The 19,696-nt window shown below is 43.5% G+C and overlaps 1 protein-coding gene and 1 long non-coding RNA gene across 7 annotated transcripts in view; one reads left to right on the top strand and one right to left on the bottom strand.

Annotated features, from left to right (window-relative positions):
- Positions 1-159: 159 nt before the first annotated feature.
- Positions 160-7,761, bottom strand: LOC142582273 (uncharacterized). 2 transcript variants are annotated; one of them, XR_012828405.1, is made up of 4 exons: positions 7,686-7,761; positions 7,531-7,606; positions 4,383-4,535; positions 160-313 (listed from the first exon to the last, which is right to left on the bottom strand). It is a non-coding gene; the product is annotated as an uncharacterized LOC142582273 (long non-coding RNA). The 2 variants fall into 2 exon arrangements; XR_012828406.1 differs by lacking the exon at positions 7,531-7,606 and having other exon boundaries at positions 7,686-7,734.
- Positions 7,762-7,923: 162 nt separating this feature from the next.
- Positions 7,924-19,696, top strand: part of O-fut2 (O-fucosyltransferase 2) — a 66,052-nt gene continuing 54,279 nt past the window's right edge. For 3 of the 5 annotated variants that reach the window (XR_012828403.1, XR_012828402.1, XM_075691768.1), the window contains exons 1-5: positions 7,928-8,173; positions 13,596-13,861; positions 14,703-14,955; positions 15,979-16,045; positions 17,530-17,836. Coding sequence is in view for 3 of the 5 variants with exons in the window: in XM_075691768.1 (XP_075547883.1) it covers positions 8,013-8,173; positions 13,596-13,861; positions 14,703-14,955; positions 15,979-16,045; positions 17,530-17,836 (1,054 nt within the window). In the remaining 2 variants the exon portion in view is untranslated. Of the gene's footprint in view, positions 8,174-13,595; positions 13,862-14,702; positions 14,956-15,978; positions 16,046-17,529; positions 17,837-19,696 lie in introns of all 5 variants that reach the window. The other 2 variants (XM_075691765.1, XM_075691766.1) reach the window with 2 other exon arrangements.

Here is a 19,696-nt window from a genome sequence, read left to right as displayed (position 1 = left end):
GCATTTTGCCTGTTACTTTGCCTTTCGTTTCTGTACTATCAAGTTCAAGTACACATGTACTTTATCACTGTACAAGTAAAATGGCTTCAAGGCTTTTCCTGGGCATTCAACAGTCACTATTTATTCCTATAAACGTTCCTGCATGTGAAGGCAAAAGAAACTTATTAATTCATGCTGGAAGTATAAAAAGACAGTTATTTGCACAGAAAATGTTTATTTTGAGCACCGAGGTTCTTGCTGATGTAGATATGGTGCTGGCTCCCTCCTTGCCCGAAGCATGTGCTTGCTGTACACAGCACCAGATGATGGCTTCCTAGGTCAAAAGATCAAATTGAAATAAGAGGCATTTTGTTTAGCTCCGGAAAGAGAAAGCAGGATTGAGACATTAACATGTATAAAAAATACTTGCCTAAAGAAAAATTAATACACAAGCAAATTCACTAAAGAGGTTCACTTTCAAGAGCAAAAGTATGGTTACGATGAAAATTACAAGGAAGCTTCACTGCTCATTGAGGTTTCGGTTCAGTAGTTGTTGAGCCATGAGGGTTAGCATGCTACATCTTGCATATTATGTTTTGTAGAACAATATTGCACCTTGAACAATGTAGTGCCTATTTAAATGAACTGACAAGGAACGCTGAAACTCCAGGCTAGTTTGGTAGACACTGTACTGCATTCATTTAGTGTTTTTGTCACTGATCTCATGCACAAAGGTCATTCACACCTATCCTACATGAAATGCAGTTACTTATTTGAAGCTTCATCTAGTCCTTGAATTTGCTGCATGCTTATGTCTAAGGGAGTTCGTTTGGTTCCTGTTAATGTAGTACATCTAAGCAACTGCTATCAAATGCCCATAGTGTTCCCTTGCATGTACAAAACATTTTTGGCCCTTTCAATGCACAATACTCATTACATTTGACACTTGGGGCTCGTGCAAGGCGCCATTTAGTATTATATGCTTGTCCACATCTGATAATACCTTCATAGCTGGGTCATTCCCATGCCAAATGCCTTGGTTATTACTGTGACCATCTCACACTTTTCCTTTAGAATCTTCTTGTCCACTTTTAAGGAAGCATCCCACGACACAATGTCTCCATCCTAGTGGTGCTATGGAGTTAACTTATGTGCTAGTTGTAGCAGATGACGTCAACTGAAGGCCACTGAAGATAAAACTCTCTGCGAGAATTCCTTTTGCACAAAAAATGCAAACAATACAGAATAGTCAAAATGTAGTTATCTGGCAAGACTGGCTGCATCCATCATCTTTGTTTGGTGCAATTCTGAGGTGGCTCCCTGTTACAAGACGCTTGGCGATTATTGCCATGTGACTGTTCGGGACTCTATAAAACACAAGAATTGCCTTACTCCGGCCTTTCTCTTTGTGCAGCGGCCAACGTTATTATTCGTCCAATCGCACCGTGTACTGTTCACGTGTCCATAGACTAAATTCTTCACCACATTGCTTTTGCGGTATTTCGTGAGTGACCCATGAACTCATCTTGGGGTGGGACTTCTTATCTTTGGCGTTCGCTTCTATCTCTTGTCGTCAGCGCCTCACACAACTGGATGCCACTGGCAGTTCTCTTCCTAACCTCGAAGAACGCATTTGTCTCGTCACCTCTTCCGATTACGTTCTTTGGCCACCTAGAGAAGAGATTATAGGTGTCAACTCCTGTAACATTGTGGATGGCGGCATATTCATTCTACCCTATGACCATACCCTATCTCGAGCAATTCTGATTACCCCTGGCCTTATTCGCTTCTCTGAGGGGTCTGCATTGCTTACTGCAATGAACCAAATCGAACTCCAACTGTTGCCTCGTGGATCAACTGTCACTTGAGCTGTTGACACTCATGTCGTTGCAATTGTCACGAAGACAGCTCAGTGTGTTCTTGCGTATATTACTGTGCGCTGAACAAAATCGTGCGCAAAGATGTTTACCCCGTGTCACGGATGGATGATGCACTAGATTCACTCCACGGTGCTGAATATATTTCTAGCCTTGACTTTAGACCAAGCTACTGGCAAATACCGACGTCCAAATCCGACAAAGCAAAAACGACATTTGCTACCCCTGATGGGCTCTACGAGTTCAGTGCGATGCCTTCTGGACTCTGCAATGTGCCTGCCACATTCGAACGCATGATCGATAAGTCTTGTGTGGCTTGAAATGGAAAACCTGTCTGTGCTATCTCGACGACATTGTGTTTTCAACCATGTTCTCACAACATTTGCAACATCTTGATGAAGTCCTTGCCTGTCTTGCAAATGCTGGTTTGCAGCTCAGCACATGCACACACACACACGCACACACACACACAAATGCAGTTTGGCCAGCAAGGCCATCAAAGTTCTGGGGCACATAGTCAGCAAAGAAGGTATTCGACCGGACCCCGAGAAGCTTACTGCCATCCTCGAATTTTGTGTCCACTGCGTCAAAAAGACATGCACAGTTTTCCTGGACTTGCTTCTTCCGGCACTTCATATGCAACTTCGCTAGGTTTACGTCCCCGCTCCATCAACTCCTCGCCAGTAATGCACCCTTTGTTTCGTCCGACGAATGTGAACATGCTTTCCTGCTTTTGCAACATGCCCTGACGTCAGACCCAGTACTGTGCCACTTTGATCCGACCGCGCCCACCATCTTTCACACCGATGCTAGCAGTCAGTCTCGGTGCCATTCTACTGCAATGTGACAACACATTCCGCGAACGAGTAATTGCTTATGCTAGTCGTGCACTAACCAGTGCAGAAAATTACTACACCATAACCAAGCAGGAGTGCCTTGCTGTTGGGCAGTGCAAAAATTTCACCCATGTCTTCATGGCCGCCATTTCACAGTCGTTACCGACCATAACACACTGTGCTGGCTTTCATCGCTAAAGAATTTATCAGGTCACCTGGGTTGCTGTGTGCTTCACCTACAGGAGTACGATTTCAATGTCACCTACAGGGCTGCAAAGAAGCATCAAGACACCAATGCTCTCTCTTGCTACCCTCTGCCGAATCATGACGATTCACCATAACCTCTCCGTGATTGTGTAGGTCCCGAGTCCTCTTCATCGGCTTTACCCATTGTAACCCTCAAATGGCTAAGACACGACAGCCCATCTGTCCTTGTGTCCCACTAACGCGTCGACCCATACTGCTGAACTATTCTCCAACGCATGGAAGATTCTTCGTCGCCTCCAAATGCCAGACTTCGTCGACAACTTAATCAATTCAAGCTGCACAATGGGGTTTTACATCGCAACATTTATCAGATCGATGGCAACAAATGGGTCCCGGTCATACCATGTTCTGTGCAATGTGAGGTGCTTGAAGCCTTTCACGATCATGCGACGACTGGTCATCTAGGCTACCACAAGACTTACAACAGAATATGAAGTCGCTGCTCCTGGCCTGGCCCATCTTCAGCCGTTGCGAAGTATGTTGCACCCTGCGTTCATTGTCAAAGCAAACCCAACAGCTCCTTCTGGCTCTTTACAACCTCTGCCTTGTCCCGCTTCGCCTTTTGAAGTAGTTGGAATAGACTTGTACGGTCCTCTTCCCATGACCTTACATGGAAATTGTTAGATTGCAACGGCCACAGACCAACACGCTATGCGGAGACAGCATCTCTACCATCCGGGACTGCTGCTGAAATCGCCGATTTCTTTCTACACAACATTATCTTACACTGCAGCGCTCCGCGCATTCTCCTCAGTGACCGCAGCAGTCTTCCTCTTTTCTATCCTTACCGAAGTTCTGTGCGCCTCTAACACAATTTGCAAGACGACTTCCAGTTACCATCCGCAGACCAAAAAGGTTGACGGAGTGTTTTCACCATACCCTCTCTGACATGATTGTGATGTACGTACATCCACCCTGGCCACACGAACGGGGACGCAATCTTGCCGTTCATGACATTCGCCTATAACATGGCTACGCAACGTACTACTGGCTTTTAACATTTTTTCTTCATCTATGGCTGTTCACCAAGTTTCATTCTTGATGTATCATTCCTTTCGACTCCTGTACCCCCATCAGTTCCTTTCTTGGAACAGTTTGTGTCTCGCCTCGCAGAGTGCAGACGCCTCGCCCCGCTTAACACCGGCGTCTCCCAGGACGCTCGCAAGTTTCGTTACGACTGGACCCACTGTGCTGTGACTTTTTCTCCTGGTGACGAAGTTCTTTGGACTCCTGTGTGCATTCCTGGCTTATGCAAAAAATTTCTCGTGTTTTATTCGACTTTCCACGGTCATTCAGCAGACATCACCTGTCAATTACCATGTCTCGCTTGTTAGAACGCCACCCGATTCCCGTTGCTGTGGCACAGAGATAGTGCATGTCTCCTGCTTAAAACCAAATACTTGACGCATTTTATAGTACTTACGCGCTGCCAGGCGGCCGCTTCCACAGCGAGAGAGAATTAGCATGGGCACAACACATGCCTGACTTTCAACTTCATCATCTGCACATCTTTTCCATCTGCATATATCATCACCAGCAGCACAGTTTAATCCTCGAGGTAGTAGTCCGAGCTTGGCTGGAATAAAGCAGTTCCTTACGATACATATATATATATATATTTCTTGCACTTCAAGAAACTTCGCTTGACCTCGAAGACTTGAGCACTGAAGTGATGGCGCTAAGTATATACAAGACCTCGTAGTAGGAGACAGTTCAATTTCACAGCCTGAGTCCCCTTGCTGGTGTAATCTTCCTTCGTGTAATTGTCGCATACTTGGCTATCACTAACACTGCTTCGCCTTTCTGCAAAACTGCAGCCTCTCTTATTTTTCTGCTAGTCCGAGCATAAGTGCTGTCGCACATGACTGCTGTTGATTCTGATTTCGAGTGAATCTGGCTTGGCCTCATTACGGTTACTGAGTGAATTATATAGAGAGAGAAATAGAAGAGAGGAAAGGCAGAGAGGTTAACCAGACGCATGTCCGTTTTTCTACCCTGCACTGGGGAAAGGGGTATAGGGATGAAGAGAGAGAGTGTTCCACAGCTATCATGCACTAAGATTCAAAAAAGAAACAGTTCCATTACTCGAAGAAAACCTAGTGCATATTGTTTCCAGTAAAGTGGAGTAGTAGCCAGTAATTCTTTCGTTACTGAGATTTAATTTGGTAATTACAATTATCTAACTCGAGAAGTACTCTCATAATTTTCAAAGTGTCAATGAGGCATTTGTTGGCATCCCAAAATGACATCTAACTGCAGTGTTTTCAGCCACATACTAATTGCGTACAATTTTACCGATGGGAAAATAACCTCACGAACTATGAAAAACACCATGTGAGTGAACTCTCACCCACATCATAAAGCAGTGCCCTCAAATAAGCTGACTGAAAGTAACTGCATTGCCTATCGCAAACCCGAAGAGACAGCGCACCACCTTGATAATGGTACGGAAGGAGCCCCAACAGCAGGTTTCGCAGCTTCGCAGCTACTCCTTTCTCTCTACGTCACACTTATTATCTCTCTCTCAAGGCCGACTGACAAATGATAACAAAAGCACCTTTATAACGCAGCCAAAGTGCAGCTCTGACCACACACGAAATGTGAAGAGCAATGTAATAGGCACAGAATGTTTCAAAATCCAGACTTTGCTCGCACCGCATCGAAAGAGTGCGGGCGAAGTTATATTTCACACCAGAATTATATTTCACACCAGAAACTTGCTTCGGACCAAAGCCAATATAAAGTGAGCGTCTTATTTTTCATGAAAGTGTATACGTGCTGCAAAAACAGGTTCGTGTCAACAAATAAAAGCGAAATAACCACACTGGAAAGCGACCAACTTGTAGAGAAAAGGCAAAACCAATGCGTTCACAAAATTAAATATACCGCTTCTATGAGCCGAACTGGCAATCAGAATGTCGGCACACACACACACAGACAAAAAAAAAAACTGTGTGCTCTTACTATCTATTAATTCGTAAGCCCCGTTGAACATCAGCCTAGAGGACGTGTTCAAATAGGTCTCCTTTTGCAGCTACGCAGTACTGTCTATTTTATCACACCTTTAGTGGCTTTCTTGATGACCGATGCCGGAATTCTATGGCAGACATCCATTATCCTTACCTTGAACTAATCTGACATCCGTCTAATCTGACGTCCGGCACAATCTTTCACATAACCCCAAAGAAAGAAACTTAACGGAGAGAGGTCAGGTGACCTAGCCGGCCTATTTACAGGCTCATGCCTTCCAATCTATTTGAAAAGTAGCACCCAACCAGTTTCGTGCTCGGCTGCTGCTGCATGCAGGTGGCCCATCTTGCTGATACAGCAGAAGTGGAAGATGTGACAACGGGACTTTGCTGAGAAACTCATCAACCACTCCTTCAAGGATATCGTTCACATAACGCTGTCCAGTCAGTGCGTGATTGAAGATGGTACTGATTATTGCACTGGCGTAAATTCCAAACCACACATTGAGCAACCACTGGTACTGGCGCCGATTGCGCTGTACTTAATGTAGATTGGAGTCCCTCCAATAGTGTGCGTGAATGACAATGAATGTATATATGATGGCACCTACACTGTTCTTTTGCGCAAACTCATCATGCCACAGGTTCTTAGTGTCAAGATGTAAAACTTACCAGACCCAGCTTGTCAGTTAACAATATACACTATAGAATTGACGTCTAAGGTTATCACTAAGAGGAGTGCTAAAACCCCTTAATGCTTACATTAGGACCAGAATTCACAAGTGGCTATAATATCAACGTGTAAGCGCTCAGAGGGTTCCTGAAGCACTGTTGAGCACATGAACTTCCAGCCGGGATATACACGTGCGATGGGAGACAATGTCACACTCTTAAAATTCACTCGTTACAAAGCAATACACAACACCCTTTCTCACAAAACCTTATAACACTAGTAAAATTTGTTGGCCACGTTTCGATTTATCCTACTTTGAAGCAAGCACATAAAGAGAACATCCCAGTCTTCATCCACGATTAAATCACCAGTATTAAATTGACCCACCATAAGGGTTATTTGGCAACAGCATGTGTATGTCCATGCTTGTATCGTTTATTGATTGTCCCGCTCTAGTAGAATGGACGACCACGCAGCCCGATCATGTACTTTGTAATGAAGCTTCTTTCTAGAAAATCACAAATACCGACCGCATACAAAACCTTTGTCACATCTGCACAGAGCACTCGAGCGTTACGCTGCGGAGAAAGGTTACCAGATAATGGCTGTTGACAGCGCAGCGATATTGCTATGTAAAGGCTCATATTACTATGTAAACGAACGCTGTTTCCCGCGCGTGCAATGACGCCGCAAAGCACTCATTTAGCGACTTCATTCACTACCGCCCTTAGTCGGCGGACGGCAGAGCTGAACCATGTGTCAGGAATGTGCGTTTACATTGCGAGATAAATGATGAATACTCTTTATTTTCTCTAAGCAAGTGCGCGCACATGCCGCACTTGGGTCATCTGCCATTTACACATTCTGCCGTGTAGCAGCACTGTAACCAGGTAATGTTACGTTTAAGTGATTGTGAAAAAGGCTCTTACCAGTACACTGTAGCACTGGCTGATCGGTGCGGCGGTCCGCGGGATGCATCACAAGGAAAATAAGCTGGTAAGGAACCTGGAAATGAAGTATCAGGCAGCCGAAAGCGTAGGTTTGCATAGTAGAGGCACATCGAATGGAAAAGTGAAGTACTTACGATAGCTTACGCTAGCACAAGCCCCCAAAAATAAACTATCCACATCTTTGTCCAGTTGTTTGAGCGTAGCTCACCTTTGAGCTTGCCATTATGCCGCCAAAAACCAAAGACGGATGTGACATCACGGACGCGGAAAAACAAAGAATGAATGCGACATCCCGGACGTGACGTTTGGGTGAACCTAACGCCTGCGTTCCGTCGACCGGGTGAACGCAGACACTTTCTTGTTTTGGCTGAGTGCGGGTGGGTTCAAAAACACGGTGCCAATCCCAGTACGCATGCCAATACGTAATACCCCTTTACACTGGTCTACGCCATCCTTAACTAATGCCGGCTCTAAGATTAATAGTGGTAGTCTTCTGCATTTTCATTGATGTATTGTCATTAATTGTTTCTGCTGTGGATCCGTATCCTTCATGTCCTGGTGCAAACCCATCGCAACCGTGTTCTGCCAGTTCAGTCTCTGCGCTCGAAAAAATGCTGCCACGGTATGTCTGGCATTACTTTCAATTAAAAAGATGTGCTGTCGGACAAGTTTGTTCTGGACTTGAAACTGCCAAGTGCTCGAAAAGATTACACGTGGAAGGGGATACATGTGCAAGCTCGCAACTGAAAGCTCAAAGAACTTGGACAAATGCGTATCTCAGGGCATCATTTTACATACGCGAAACACTAGCTGTTATACAAAACGGGCACAAGAAATGCATTTTAGTTTCTGCGCCTCTTGCACGGCGTTGTCGAACATGCTCGAGTTCGTACTCGATAAACGTCAGAAGCTGCTGCCCGTAATTTCAAGAGCGCAGACCATGCGCAGACTTTGATCCCGCTTTGTTTACGCTAGCGTGGTTTTTCCGCAGCGCTAGAAGGAAGAGGCTGGGTGCTGGAGTTAATGTTTCTAGATAACACGGTGGTCATGAAAGACGCTGTACTGCGGCTCATTGAAATAAGTTTGCAGGGGTGTGCGAACAGCAATTTTTGAGAACCAATCGAATATGAATTGAATAGCGCCAGAAGCAAATCTAATATTTTATTAGTTTTGAATAATAAACGGCTATTTTCACTGTTGATGTAAAACAGTATTTATATCCTAATAGTTATAAGCTTAGCATTTTTCTGTCATAACATTGCTCATTATCGAGTATTTTTGTTTATTTATTGCATGAACGGAGCATTAGAAATAAGCAGATTGTTCACATATACAGGACTTTCGGAAAGTGAGAATGATCCCTGTAGCATAGCCTGTTGCACTGTGTGCAAAGTGATTTTGAAGGGAGACGGAAGAGATAAGTGCGGCGCTGTAACTGTCTCTCACAGGAGGACACCTCAACAGCATTGCAAGGGGAATGGGGAGAAAAGGATGGAGAGAAAAACAGGAAGAAGGTGACAAGGGCAAAAAAAAAAAAGGAGCGAGTGCGAGGCTCAGAGCCATGCTCTCAAGTGCGTCGCATTGCAGAACTCGAGTAGTGCCGAGAGAGCTTGCTTTATGATGGATGAGTGGGCTGCAGGAAATAGCAGCGCGGTTGTCGTATCGAAAGGCAGTCCCAGTCGCTGACAGGCTGTACACAAGTCCGTGCGCTCCACACCGAAAGCAGGGCAGTGAAGTAGCAGGTGCTTGAGTGTCTCCAAATTGGCGCATTTGCTGCACGCGGGGCCTCTTGCACTACATAACCTGTTGCACTAATAGGTTGTCAAGTATTATATGTATGTTATGCCCACGGGGTTGAAAATTTTCGTACTTCTGCCCGAATTTTATTTTTCATTGCGCACAGTTGACATTTTAAAATATTTCCCCCCCTCCCTTTATAATATTTGAAAACTATTCAAAAACTATTTCTATTTACAAACAGTGACTATTTGATTCGAAGACCAAATCAAATAGAACACTATTCTAATCGTTATTCGAAAGTGTTGAATATTCTCACACCCCTATAGTTTTTACATTTGGGGTAAATTAAAGCGCACTCAAAGTGCAGTAGACGAGCGTTTTATAGAAATGCTGCTGGTAGTCGAACCCGAAATCTGCTACAGAGCAAACAAGAAAGAAACATAGGGTTTTAAATGCCAAAATTGTGATCTGATTATGAGGCATGCCATAGTAGGGCACTCCGGAAATTTGGATCACCTGAGGTTCTTTAATGTGCACCTAAATCTAAGTACACGGATGTTTTTGCATTTCGCCCTTATCGAAATGCGGCCACCGTGGCCGGGATTTGATCCTGCGACCTCGTGCTTAGCAGCCCAACACCACAGCCACTAAGCAACCGTAGTGGGTATGCTACAGAACCACTCCACTGTTACAGTATATCTTCAAGCATCTTTGACACAGCGCTAAGTCAATCACAATTGGTATTCAGGAATGCAAGAGAAGGCAAATGCTCGCATGCCTGAGCTCTGTGAACTTCACAAAGCAATACCAAAAATTGACCAGAAGTACACCCCCCTCCCCCCCCCCAAATAAAGAGCGAGTAAGATGGAATACCAAGTCATAATCCACGGTAGTGTAACTAATTATCGCTTATGAATGAATGCACCAGAACTTTCTTATATATTGAACAATGGTTGAACAAGTGATGTCTTTGGAGGTTGTGATGAAAACAACTCTCCTTGTTGAAATGTTAGGTCCCTTCGGCTGAACCAGTTCACGGTGGGGCACGAGAGGTTCAGTTATTGTGCCGTTTGATTTCAGTGGTGCAGGCACAATGTGACGCTCGAAACAAATGTCAAGGCGGCAGGTATTACTTTTTTCCCTGCCAATGTGCTGCATAAGCTTGAGAGGCCCTGCGCCACAGGTATGATCAGCTTCAGGGGCATTAAGTACACCTTGCATTACATAGACACAGCAGACGCGTGTAAGTGGGGTTTCAACAGCGCTTACGCCTATGTGCTGCATCGTCTGCTGCACTGCTGCTTCTCACCTGCATGTCTGCACCAAGTTGGCACTGTTGGTAGGAAGGGTGCAGAAAAATTGTGAACCAGCCCTGTATCTTTCTTGTATCTTTTGAAACAAATGGTGTGCCTAAGAAGGTGCATTTGCTGCACCGCTGAAAGAAATGTCAAGGTGCAGCGGCTCGTGACCTACCGTGGTGACAAAGTGGCTATGGCATCGTACTAAGCCTGACAGTATGGAATCGAATCCTGACCATGGCACCGCATTTCGATGGGGGTGAAATGCAGAAATGCCTGTGTACTGTGACTGCATGTTAAGGAACCACAGGTGGTCAAACTTAACCTAGAGTCCCCCACTACGTCATGCTTCCTAATCAAATTGTGGTTTTTGCATGTAAGACCCCAGAATGTAAATTTTTTAGCACCTCATAAACTGGTTTTGGTGGTGCAGGCCAAGTGAACAGACCTGTTGTCTCTAGAGATATCCATGCACAAGGAATCCATAGAAAACAGAAGTTGACAGCAAGATGGAGACTTGAAGTGATCAGGAGTGGTCAAACTGTCAAACTAGAGCCAGTGTTTCAACAAGGAGACTTGTCTTTGCCAGGACCTCCAGACACATCCCTTGTTCAGCCACTGTTTATAACATTGTCTCCATCTTCCTGGATGCCTCTATCTTGTTTGAATTCCTTATACATTGTTTTTACTGTATCAAAGGCTTATTTATCTATTAAGAGTTTTCTGTCTTGTCTGCATGTAGCAGTGTCTGGTATTCCCTATTGGGATCAACACCTATGAGGGTGCTCTTTATATTGTTGGATTGTGTAGGCGAGTCTTGATGCAGGCATTATTTGAACATCTCAATGACGATCAACTTCCATGAAGATGCAAACTACAGGCTATACAGCGAACTCTCACTTGAGTGAACTTCAAGGGGCTGAAGGAAATAGTTCACTTAACTGAAAGTTCACTTAACTGAAAGTTCACTAAACTGAATATTCACTAGACCAACATAACACATGGCATAGAGTCAAAAGTTTGAAGTGCAATTCCTGGAGCAAAAGACATGGCATTCATAGTGTTAGAAATGTGTGAAATGGAATTTGTACATATCAACAAGTACAAGGTTTATAACAGTGATAATGCTGCCTTTCTCACTTAGAAAAAAAATCTGTAATCTTCTTCTGCAGTTGCACTTTTAAAGCACAGGAAGTAACAAAACTGTCCAAAGAGTCAATGTTATTGTACACTTCTTCTGGCACAGCTTGCTGTTGAGACACAAAGTCTCTCAACTTTCCAATGTACCCTACAACCTCAGCTACAACCTCATCCCTCCAAGTTCTCGCTGCCTCTTGGTCAGCATCCTTGCTTTCGCCGCAAATCTTTGTCCACGCGATCCCATGTCTATTACAAAATCGTGTAAGCCATCCACTGCTTGCTTCGAAGCCACGAACGTCCAGAAGAAGAGCAAATTCCTTCGCTTTGCCCTGTATCATCGGGCCGGACAATGGAATGTTTTGAGATCGTAAGTCGCGTAGCCATACCGCAATGGCATCGTCCACTTCTTTGAAGTATCCCGTGCAGAGTCGTTTCCTGGCGGGATTCATCGAAATTTCTCCTGCAAGCTTCGATTTTTGTTTCACAATCGTTGACAACGTTGACGGTGCAATTCCATATTTTTTTGCAACGTCCACTTGCCTTTGACCGTTGTCCAGGCGCTGAAGGATTTTCAGGTTGTCTGAGAGAGACAACCGCTTCCATTTCGTCGCACTCGTCTCGAAAGTGGACACGCGAATTGGCTGTTGTTACTTAAAACTGGAAGGCTGAATGGAGCCGATGAAAAACAGACCACGTGGGTCGTAAAAATAAGCCTTGGTCCTCTGAGCGAGTTCGTTAAACTGAAATATTGACTGTTCCGAAATTCGTTTAAGTAAAACATTTTTGCACAGAATCTATAGGAAAACTGCCGGGGATTTTTAAAAAGTTCGTTATTCTGAAATATTCGATAAACCGACGTTCGTACAACTGAGAGTTTACTGTAGTACTATTTGTACTCCTAAGGATCAGCAGTGGCCGAACAAGGGATGTCACTGGAGCCAATATTTCAGCTATGGAACTTGCCAATGTTTTAACCTGTAGTTGAAACGTTGGCAAGTTTCCCGGTAAGCTTCCAGTGACATCGCTTGTTCAACTACTATTGATGATTGCCGGTCTCCATCTTCTTGTGATCCTGTTTCGTTTGTATTTGTACTTCTATGCCATAACACTAGCATGTTGGTAACTGATCTAGAATTCTAGATGCGTTGTGCCACTAGTCCAAGCATATAATTTTCCATGCACAGGCATACTCTGTCATGCAACATGCTGAACTGTCTTTTGCAGGCATTGGTTTACAACTGTATGTGCTATTCTGAGTTCCTGATAACTGTCGTCTTCTGCCAGGCAGGTTCAGTAGCTGTGGTGTTTGTTCTGCCACTGAACAAGCAGTCATGAGTACAGCTCCCTGACGTGGCATTTAGAGTCACATTATGCTGAGGCCAGAGTGCAAATGTCCTCATGGGTGCAATTTAAAGGACCCCAAGGGGGTTTAATTTAGAGCCCAGAACCATGCTGGTCAGCATCAGAACGTTAAATAAGCCCAGTGGATTAATCATGACATTCAAATCTATCCATTCCTTATGCTATGGTGGTATGGTAGTGGTACAAAGACAAACTCTCTCTGCTCTCACTTGACGTGTTCTCCAGAAACAAAAATGTTATCAGTTCTGAGAAACAGGACAGTGCACGTCGTATTTCTTATTGCCTTTTGTTTACGTCTGTGTAGCCACACAACCATAAATGTTCACCAACTAGCCTAGTTTTCTATTCCAATCCAGTCCTTTAAACTAGTTCAGCCACATATAGAGCTTAATGTTGCTTCTACGTTAATGCCATGTAAGCTCAATGCTTAGTACACTGTAAAGCGATTGCAATACAGTTTATTGGGATCAGTCATTTAAGTTCCATTCAACTTTGTTGTTGCAGGAAGTACCTGCTACATGATGTCAACCCTGGTGAGGGTTTCAACTTGAGAAGAGATGTCTACATGAGAGTTGCAAGGCTTGTAGCAGCACTTAATGCAGATTCTCAAAATGAAAAATGGACGCTGGTTTTGCCGCCGTGGGGTCCATTATACCATTGGCACAGCAAAGATATAGGTTCACAAAGCAAGATCAGATGGGAAGAATTTTTTGATATAAACAGCTTAGCTGGCTATGTGCCTGTCATGGAATTTGAAGATTACATCCACAGTGAGTATAGCTGTATATTCACTTATTTGAAGGAGTACTGAAGGGGACTGACGCAAGATTTATGAATTTCCATTTTTTTTTATTAAATAGAAATTCTATGCCTTGAAACCATACAAAAACATAATGGCTAGTCTCAGAGCACCCTGAAGAATTTGCCATAGCAACTTTTCTGTGAACTATGGGGGGGAAGGGGGGTATTCTGTAATGTTCACCTAGTGGACATGTCCACTTCGTCTGCTGCTGAAGTGCCAATTGGCCGAGGGTGCCTGTCTCCTTCTGACATGTTCCTCAGTCCAGCCAATCAGAACTTTAGCAGCAGACGAAATGTACATGTCTACTAGGTAGGCACTTACTGTATCCCCCCCGGGTTTTGGTTTTGTTTCCCATGAGGTGAAACAAAACACACAAAATGAAAGGCACAGTTGGCAGCTTTTGGCAACACGAGTTACTGTATGGTCTTTAATCACTGCACCGGACTGACTAGCGTGCTCTTGAGTTGTTTGTGAAACGACAAGACTGCCACCTCCAATTTTGGTGACCTGAATAGTCTCCTCTTTCATGTCCAAAGCTCCACTGTACTTGGCCTTGGTGCACATTTTGAATGGATTGCATAACAGGAGCTGTAATTATTTGTGGTGCTCTCAAGAAAGTGAAGCTTTGTGCCGCAATCATGGAGATGACAGCTACCTAAAAATCAAAGAAAAGTGCAGCACAAAATTTTCGCGTCAGTACTCAGTTCACATGTATTCTCTCTTTAATAATACAGTCCTCAGCGTTAAAAGCCCATTGCATTTGATGCCTACACTTGCCTCACCTATACGGTGCTGTCTTTCCTTTGCAGGCGTAGGAAGACTTATTGACAAAGTATTCTTCCTTCAACACTATCCAAGCACATTTACCTCGTCCACATGGGTTGAAAAATACGAAGAAAGTCCATGCCTTGAGGAAACTGGCTACTATGAAGAGAGCGATGGAGAATTCAGTGGCTGGTTTTGGGGCTATTACGATGTCACAAGCAAGGAAGTTGCTTGCCTTTATGTCCAAGGGTCTGGCTCCACATTGAAACCACTGCTTCAAGAGCACTCAAACTACACGTATGTGATGTCACAGCGCTCTCTTATTAGCAAATGTTCTCTCACAAATGCAGCAAACCAAGGAAGAGATATATCATATTTTCTCAAGCCCTTTATTTTTTCTTGACCACTTCAGGTGCCAATCAAGTCTATCGATTGAAAACTTACTTTCACTACATTTGTTCCATCTTCAGAATCATAAAATGTGTACAGCTTCAGAATAGGTTGAGAATTTCGTATTTTTTGTGTGTTTTGTCAAGATTACAGAATGTAGACTTCATGTAGAAACTCACAACAGGAGCATCAGATATGACAACATCAATGATTTCATATCTAGCAAGCTTGAAAATCACCTTTCTAGGTACTTGAAAGTTGTGCCTTATGCCACACAATGTGAAATACAATTAAAAGAAGTGTGTTCACTACATACAATGGCACAAAGCAAAAACACACAGCTCTCTACCTTCCAACGCATTTTACTAAAACATTTTGCACACATTATTAAAAATTGCAACACAATTCCAATCAGAATTGTTTCGAGATATATGCGACACATTTTAACTATTACTTTCATCAATGCCTGTGCTGCTCATGCACTGTCTTGACATACACAATTCTGTACACAGCAATTAAAAGGTTTAATACCTGGCATGACCGAAGTGGAGGAAGCAAATTATAGTTTCTACAAGAAATAAATATGTATTTTTACACATGCACTCAAAACAAAACAGTCCAATGTTATTGCGCATGTGAGAATAACAAAATTACGTTTGGGTAGGTAAACTACTTCACATAATCAAATCCACTTTTGTAGTCACTCACTGATGTAACTTCATATTATATTCTCTGTATTGCTGGTTAGGCAGTTGGTCCTGTTAATTTTGGTACCTTAGATCCACTTCTCTATGTCAGTCCTTCTAGGAGTGGTTATGAATAGGACACGGGGCACAGAAATCTTTTTTTTTTTCTCCCTGTGCTTCGAAATGGTGGCACTGGCTTCATTACATTGTGCCTTTCCCTCTTATTTTTTCCTCTCTCTTGCAGCGCCATCATGCTAGATCGTGCTGAAGTTATCCTCCATGATAATTTCGGGGACCCAGTTTACTGGGAGGTTAGCATCTGCTTGTGGCTTTTTGCCTCTGCATGGGAAACTGCACAGGCTCTTTAGCCTGGAGTGTTCTTTGTAGCGGCTGCCTTTTTTCTATGCGACTTCTTGATGAGTACAGCATTTTATTTCCTGTGGTGGTGCTCTTTGCCTGTTATAAGACAGGTGCAAGTGTTATTCATGGCCACATTAAGAAATGGGCACCATTATTAATTAATAAACAGCCTCATTGTTGAATTGTAGGGCGTAAAAAAGTCAGCTGGTATATATATGTACCATCCTTTTCCCAAAATAAACCGAGTTGCAAGTTCAACGCTTGTTGGTAACTCTGCCTGTGTTCTTTGTCTTTTTGCGCACTGCAGTTCAACAATGAATCACTACCAACTCGCCCAACTCTCAGTTATACTGTAATAAACTGCCCTGTGCTATTATTTTATTTGTATACCTTCATCTTTATCTTCACATACCGAAGGTGCGGGATCAAATCCTGGTTGCGGTGGCCATGTTTCGATGGGGGCAAAATGCAAAAACGCCTGTGTACTGTACAGTGAATGCATGTTAGAACCCCAGTGGTCAAAATTACTCTGGAGCCCCCCTCCCCCCCCACTACAGTGTGCTTCATAATCATATCATAGTTTTGGCACGTTAAACCCCAAAAATAAATTAATAATAATAATAATAATAATAATAATTACTATTATTACTACTACTACTACTATTATTATTAGCTTCACTTGTGTATAGTTTTATAAATCTGGTACATTTATGCATTCGGCAAAAGGGACAAGCATGCGAAGTTCGAAATACAGTTTTGTGAAACTAATGGTGACTCTGTGTCAATCATGTTCTGTTGCTCGTCACTAAAACAAAGATTCAATTCCTGGCCACAGATGGGGGCAAAATGAAAAGTGCTTCTGTAATTACATAGATTTAGGTGCATGTTAAAGAACCCTATGTGGTCAAAGTTAATCTGAAGTTTTCCCACTAGGCTTCTGTGCAGTTTTGGAACATTCGGTTCTTCAATTTAGTTCTTAAACTGAAGTTTTGGAAGGTAGGTGAACCTCTGTTCTTCAGAGTGAACTTCCTGTTGTAAATGCCAGCAGCCATGTTCATATTTAGTCACCCAATTTCTAAATTTGGTTTAAGAAAACAAAAAAGAATGATGAAGGTGCCCTTCTACTGCGAGTGGCAAATTCTGAAGCTGCAACCTGTTAAGGCCTTGCTTAATGCAACAAAGGCCCTATGTGCTCGTTAATGGTAGCAAGTTGTATGGAAGCCACATGCATGTGTATTGAAGGCACTGAATGCATCATTATATTAGAAGCCTTAAATTTCGACCTTATTGCTTGCATGCCGTTAGGTGTTGGCTTATATTGAAATTCTTATGTTGATAATGCTGCTGTTTAAGTTAGAGGAAACCGTTTTGACATGTGGATACATTTGGTTCTTAAGCTTATGGGCATTTTCTTTGTTTGTTCGTGTGTGTGCAGATAAGGCGAAGCATGCGCTTCTCAAAGAGACTTCGTGATGTGGCAGACAAGTTTCGCCGAGACATCCTGAACTCGGATGAGGAAAGGGATGGCACAGTGCTTGAGGAAGACTGGAAAGTTGTTGCCAACCGTACAAAGCATGCCCTGGGTGGCCCATATCTCGCAGTTCATCTCAGGCGCCAGGACTATGTGAGAAGCCGTCCCAAAGATGTCCCTGACCTCAAGTGGGCAGCAGAACAGATCCAATTGCTGCTTGAGAAGCAAGGCCTGAAGAAGGTGTTTGTTGCAACTGACGCAGGCGATGAAGGTAAGACTGTAGATGCTCTCTATACATAGGTACACATGTCAATTTCCTATTGGAATCACACCACTTGATACTCTGTCGCCAGTTCTCGTTAACACTGATATCTCCTTGTGTCTACCTGTTTTTATGTCATTGGATACCTCTCTTAAATATATAATGTGTCCTTCCCTAATTCCAGCAAGGATATCATTAGTTTGCACTTATTCTCGAATCCGTGCTGCACTCATTCTCTCATAATGTTATATATATAATTTTTGTTTTTGTTGGCCATAGGGCTGCCTTTTTGCTTCAGCCTGTTTTTTTTAGATTGCAAGTTTCACTTTCCCAGGTTAATACTGACAGAATAGGTTTATTCTGTTTTTTACCGTAGCCACGACTCTATAAGACACAGTAGGCAAAGCTTCCTCACCTGCCATGGTCGCCTAGCGGCTGTGCTGTTCGGCTGCTAAGCATGAGGTTGAATCCTGGCCACGGTGGCCGCATTTCGATGGGGGCAAAATGCGAAAACAACTGTGTACTTAGATTTAGGTGCACGTTAAAGAACCCTAGGTGGTCCAAATTTCCCGACCATTCAGCGAACTGGAATCACGAATAAGTGACATTGGGTATGTGCTGCTCTTCAGTGAATCTCATTCACCTTATCTTGGGTTACTAGGCACGTATCACTGGGCATGTGCAGCTCTTCAATGCACGTCTCTCTCACCAACTTTGGTCACTGGGTGTATTGGTACTTGCAACAGGGTATGTGCCGCTCTTCAATGAACCTCTTTCACCCCAACCTGGGTCACCAGGTGTGTGCCACAGGGCATGTGTCACTCTTCAATTAGCTTCTTTCATGCCAACCTGGGTCACTGGGTGTGTACCATCGGCTGTGTGCCTCTCAACAGGCCTCTTTGATGCCAACTTGTCGCTGGGTATCTGTTGCTCTTCAACAACAACAACAACAACAAAAAAATCCTTTAAAGTTTATTCGGTGCTGGGCAGAATTGAATCCACTTCATATATATTCGGACATGCGCTATGCATTTCCTTCATGGTGGGACCGCTAACTGGCACAGTGTGTCCAGAGGGAAGTGAGAGAGAGGAGCCTGGCTGCAATACATGCCTCATACATGATGTCTTTTGGCAGTATGAATACAGTGTACTGCCATCAGTGGCTTAGCCAGAAATATATTTCGGGTAAAGGAGGTTCTCTGCCGACAACTACCACTCCTCACCCTCCTTCACATCTCTCTCTCTCTCTCTCTCTATATATATATATATATATATATTTATATATATATATATATATATATATATATATATATATTACACACACACACGCATTCGGACCCACTTATTATGATACATGTACTGGTTTCAACAATATATCAGTTATAACAATAAAAAGCTGCTGCACCCTCGACTTTTGTATCTTTTCTGTGGAGAAATAACCCGCTTACTACAATGCCTTCACGCCGCATTATCGGTCCTAATGATGAAGTCTGGCTGCTGGGTGTCCATACCAAAATATAATAGATTGGGAAAGCCTTGAAAAGAAAAAGTGAAATGAGCCTCGGCACAATCGCCCGCCACCACAACTGCTGCTGCGTGCTTCCACCCCTCCGAACATGAATGGGCTGGCCCATAGCTCTGCGCTGCACCACCCTCCAAAACACGAATGGACTGTGCCAACTGCGTTAGACCCCGAACACTCTCAAGTTCAACAAATGGCCACAGAGGGAAAAAAATTGACCGTGCGGTGCTGTTAAAAAACAGGCATAATACAACAATTAAAAAGGTTCCCCCATGAGCGCAATATCTTCCGCTAGAGGTGCCGTAGTAAGCACAGTTTTAGCCTACAAACTTTCTCCCATGCTAATT

This window comes from Dermacentor variabilis, chromosome 5 (assembly GCF_050947875.1).
Source record: "Dermacentor variabilis isolate Ectoservices chromosome 5, ASM5094787v1, whole genome shotgun sequence".
Classification (NCBI taxonomy): Eukaryota; Metazoa; Arthropoda; class Arachnida; order Ixodida; family Ixodidae; genus Dermacentor; species Dermacentor variabilis.
The sequence above is the reverse complement of the archived record's forward strand: the minus strand, read 5'-3'. Positions and strand labels throughout refer to the sequence as shown.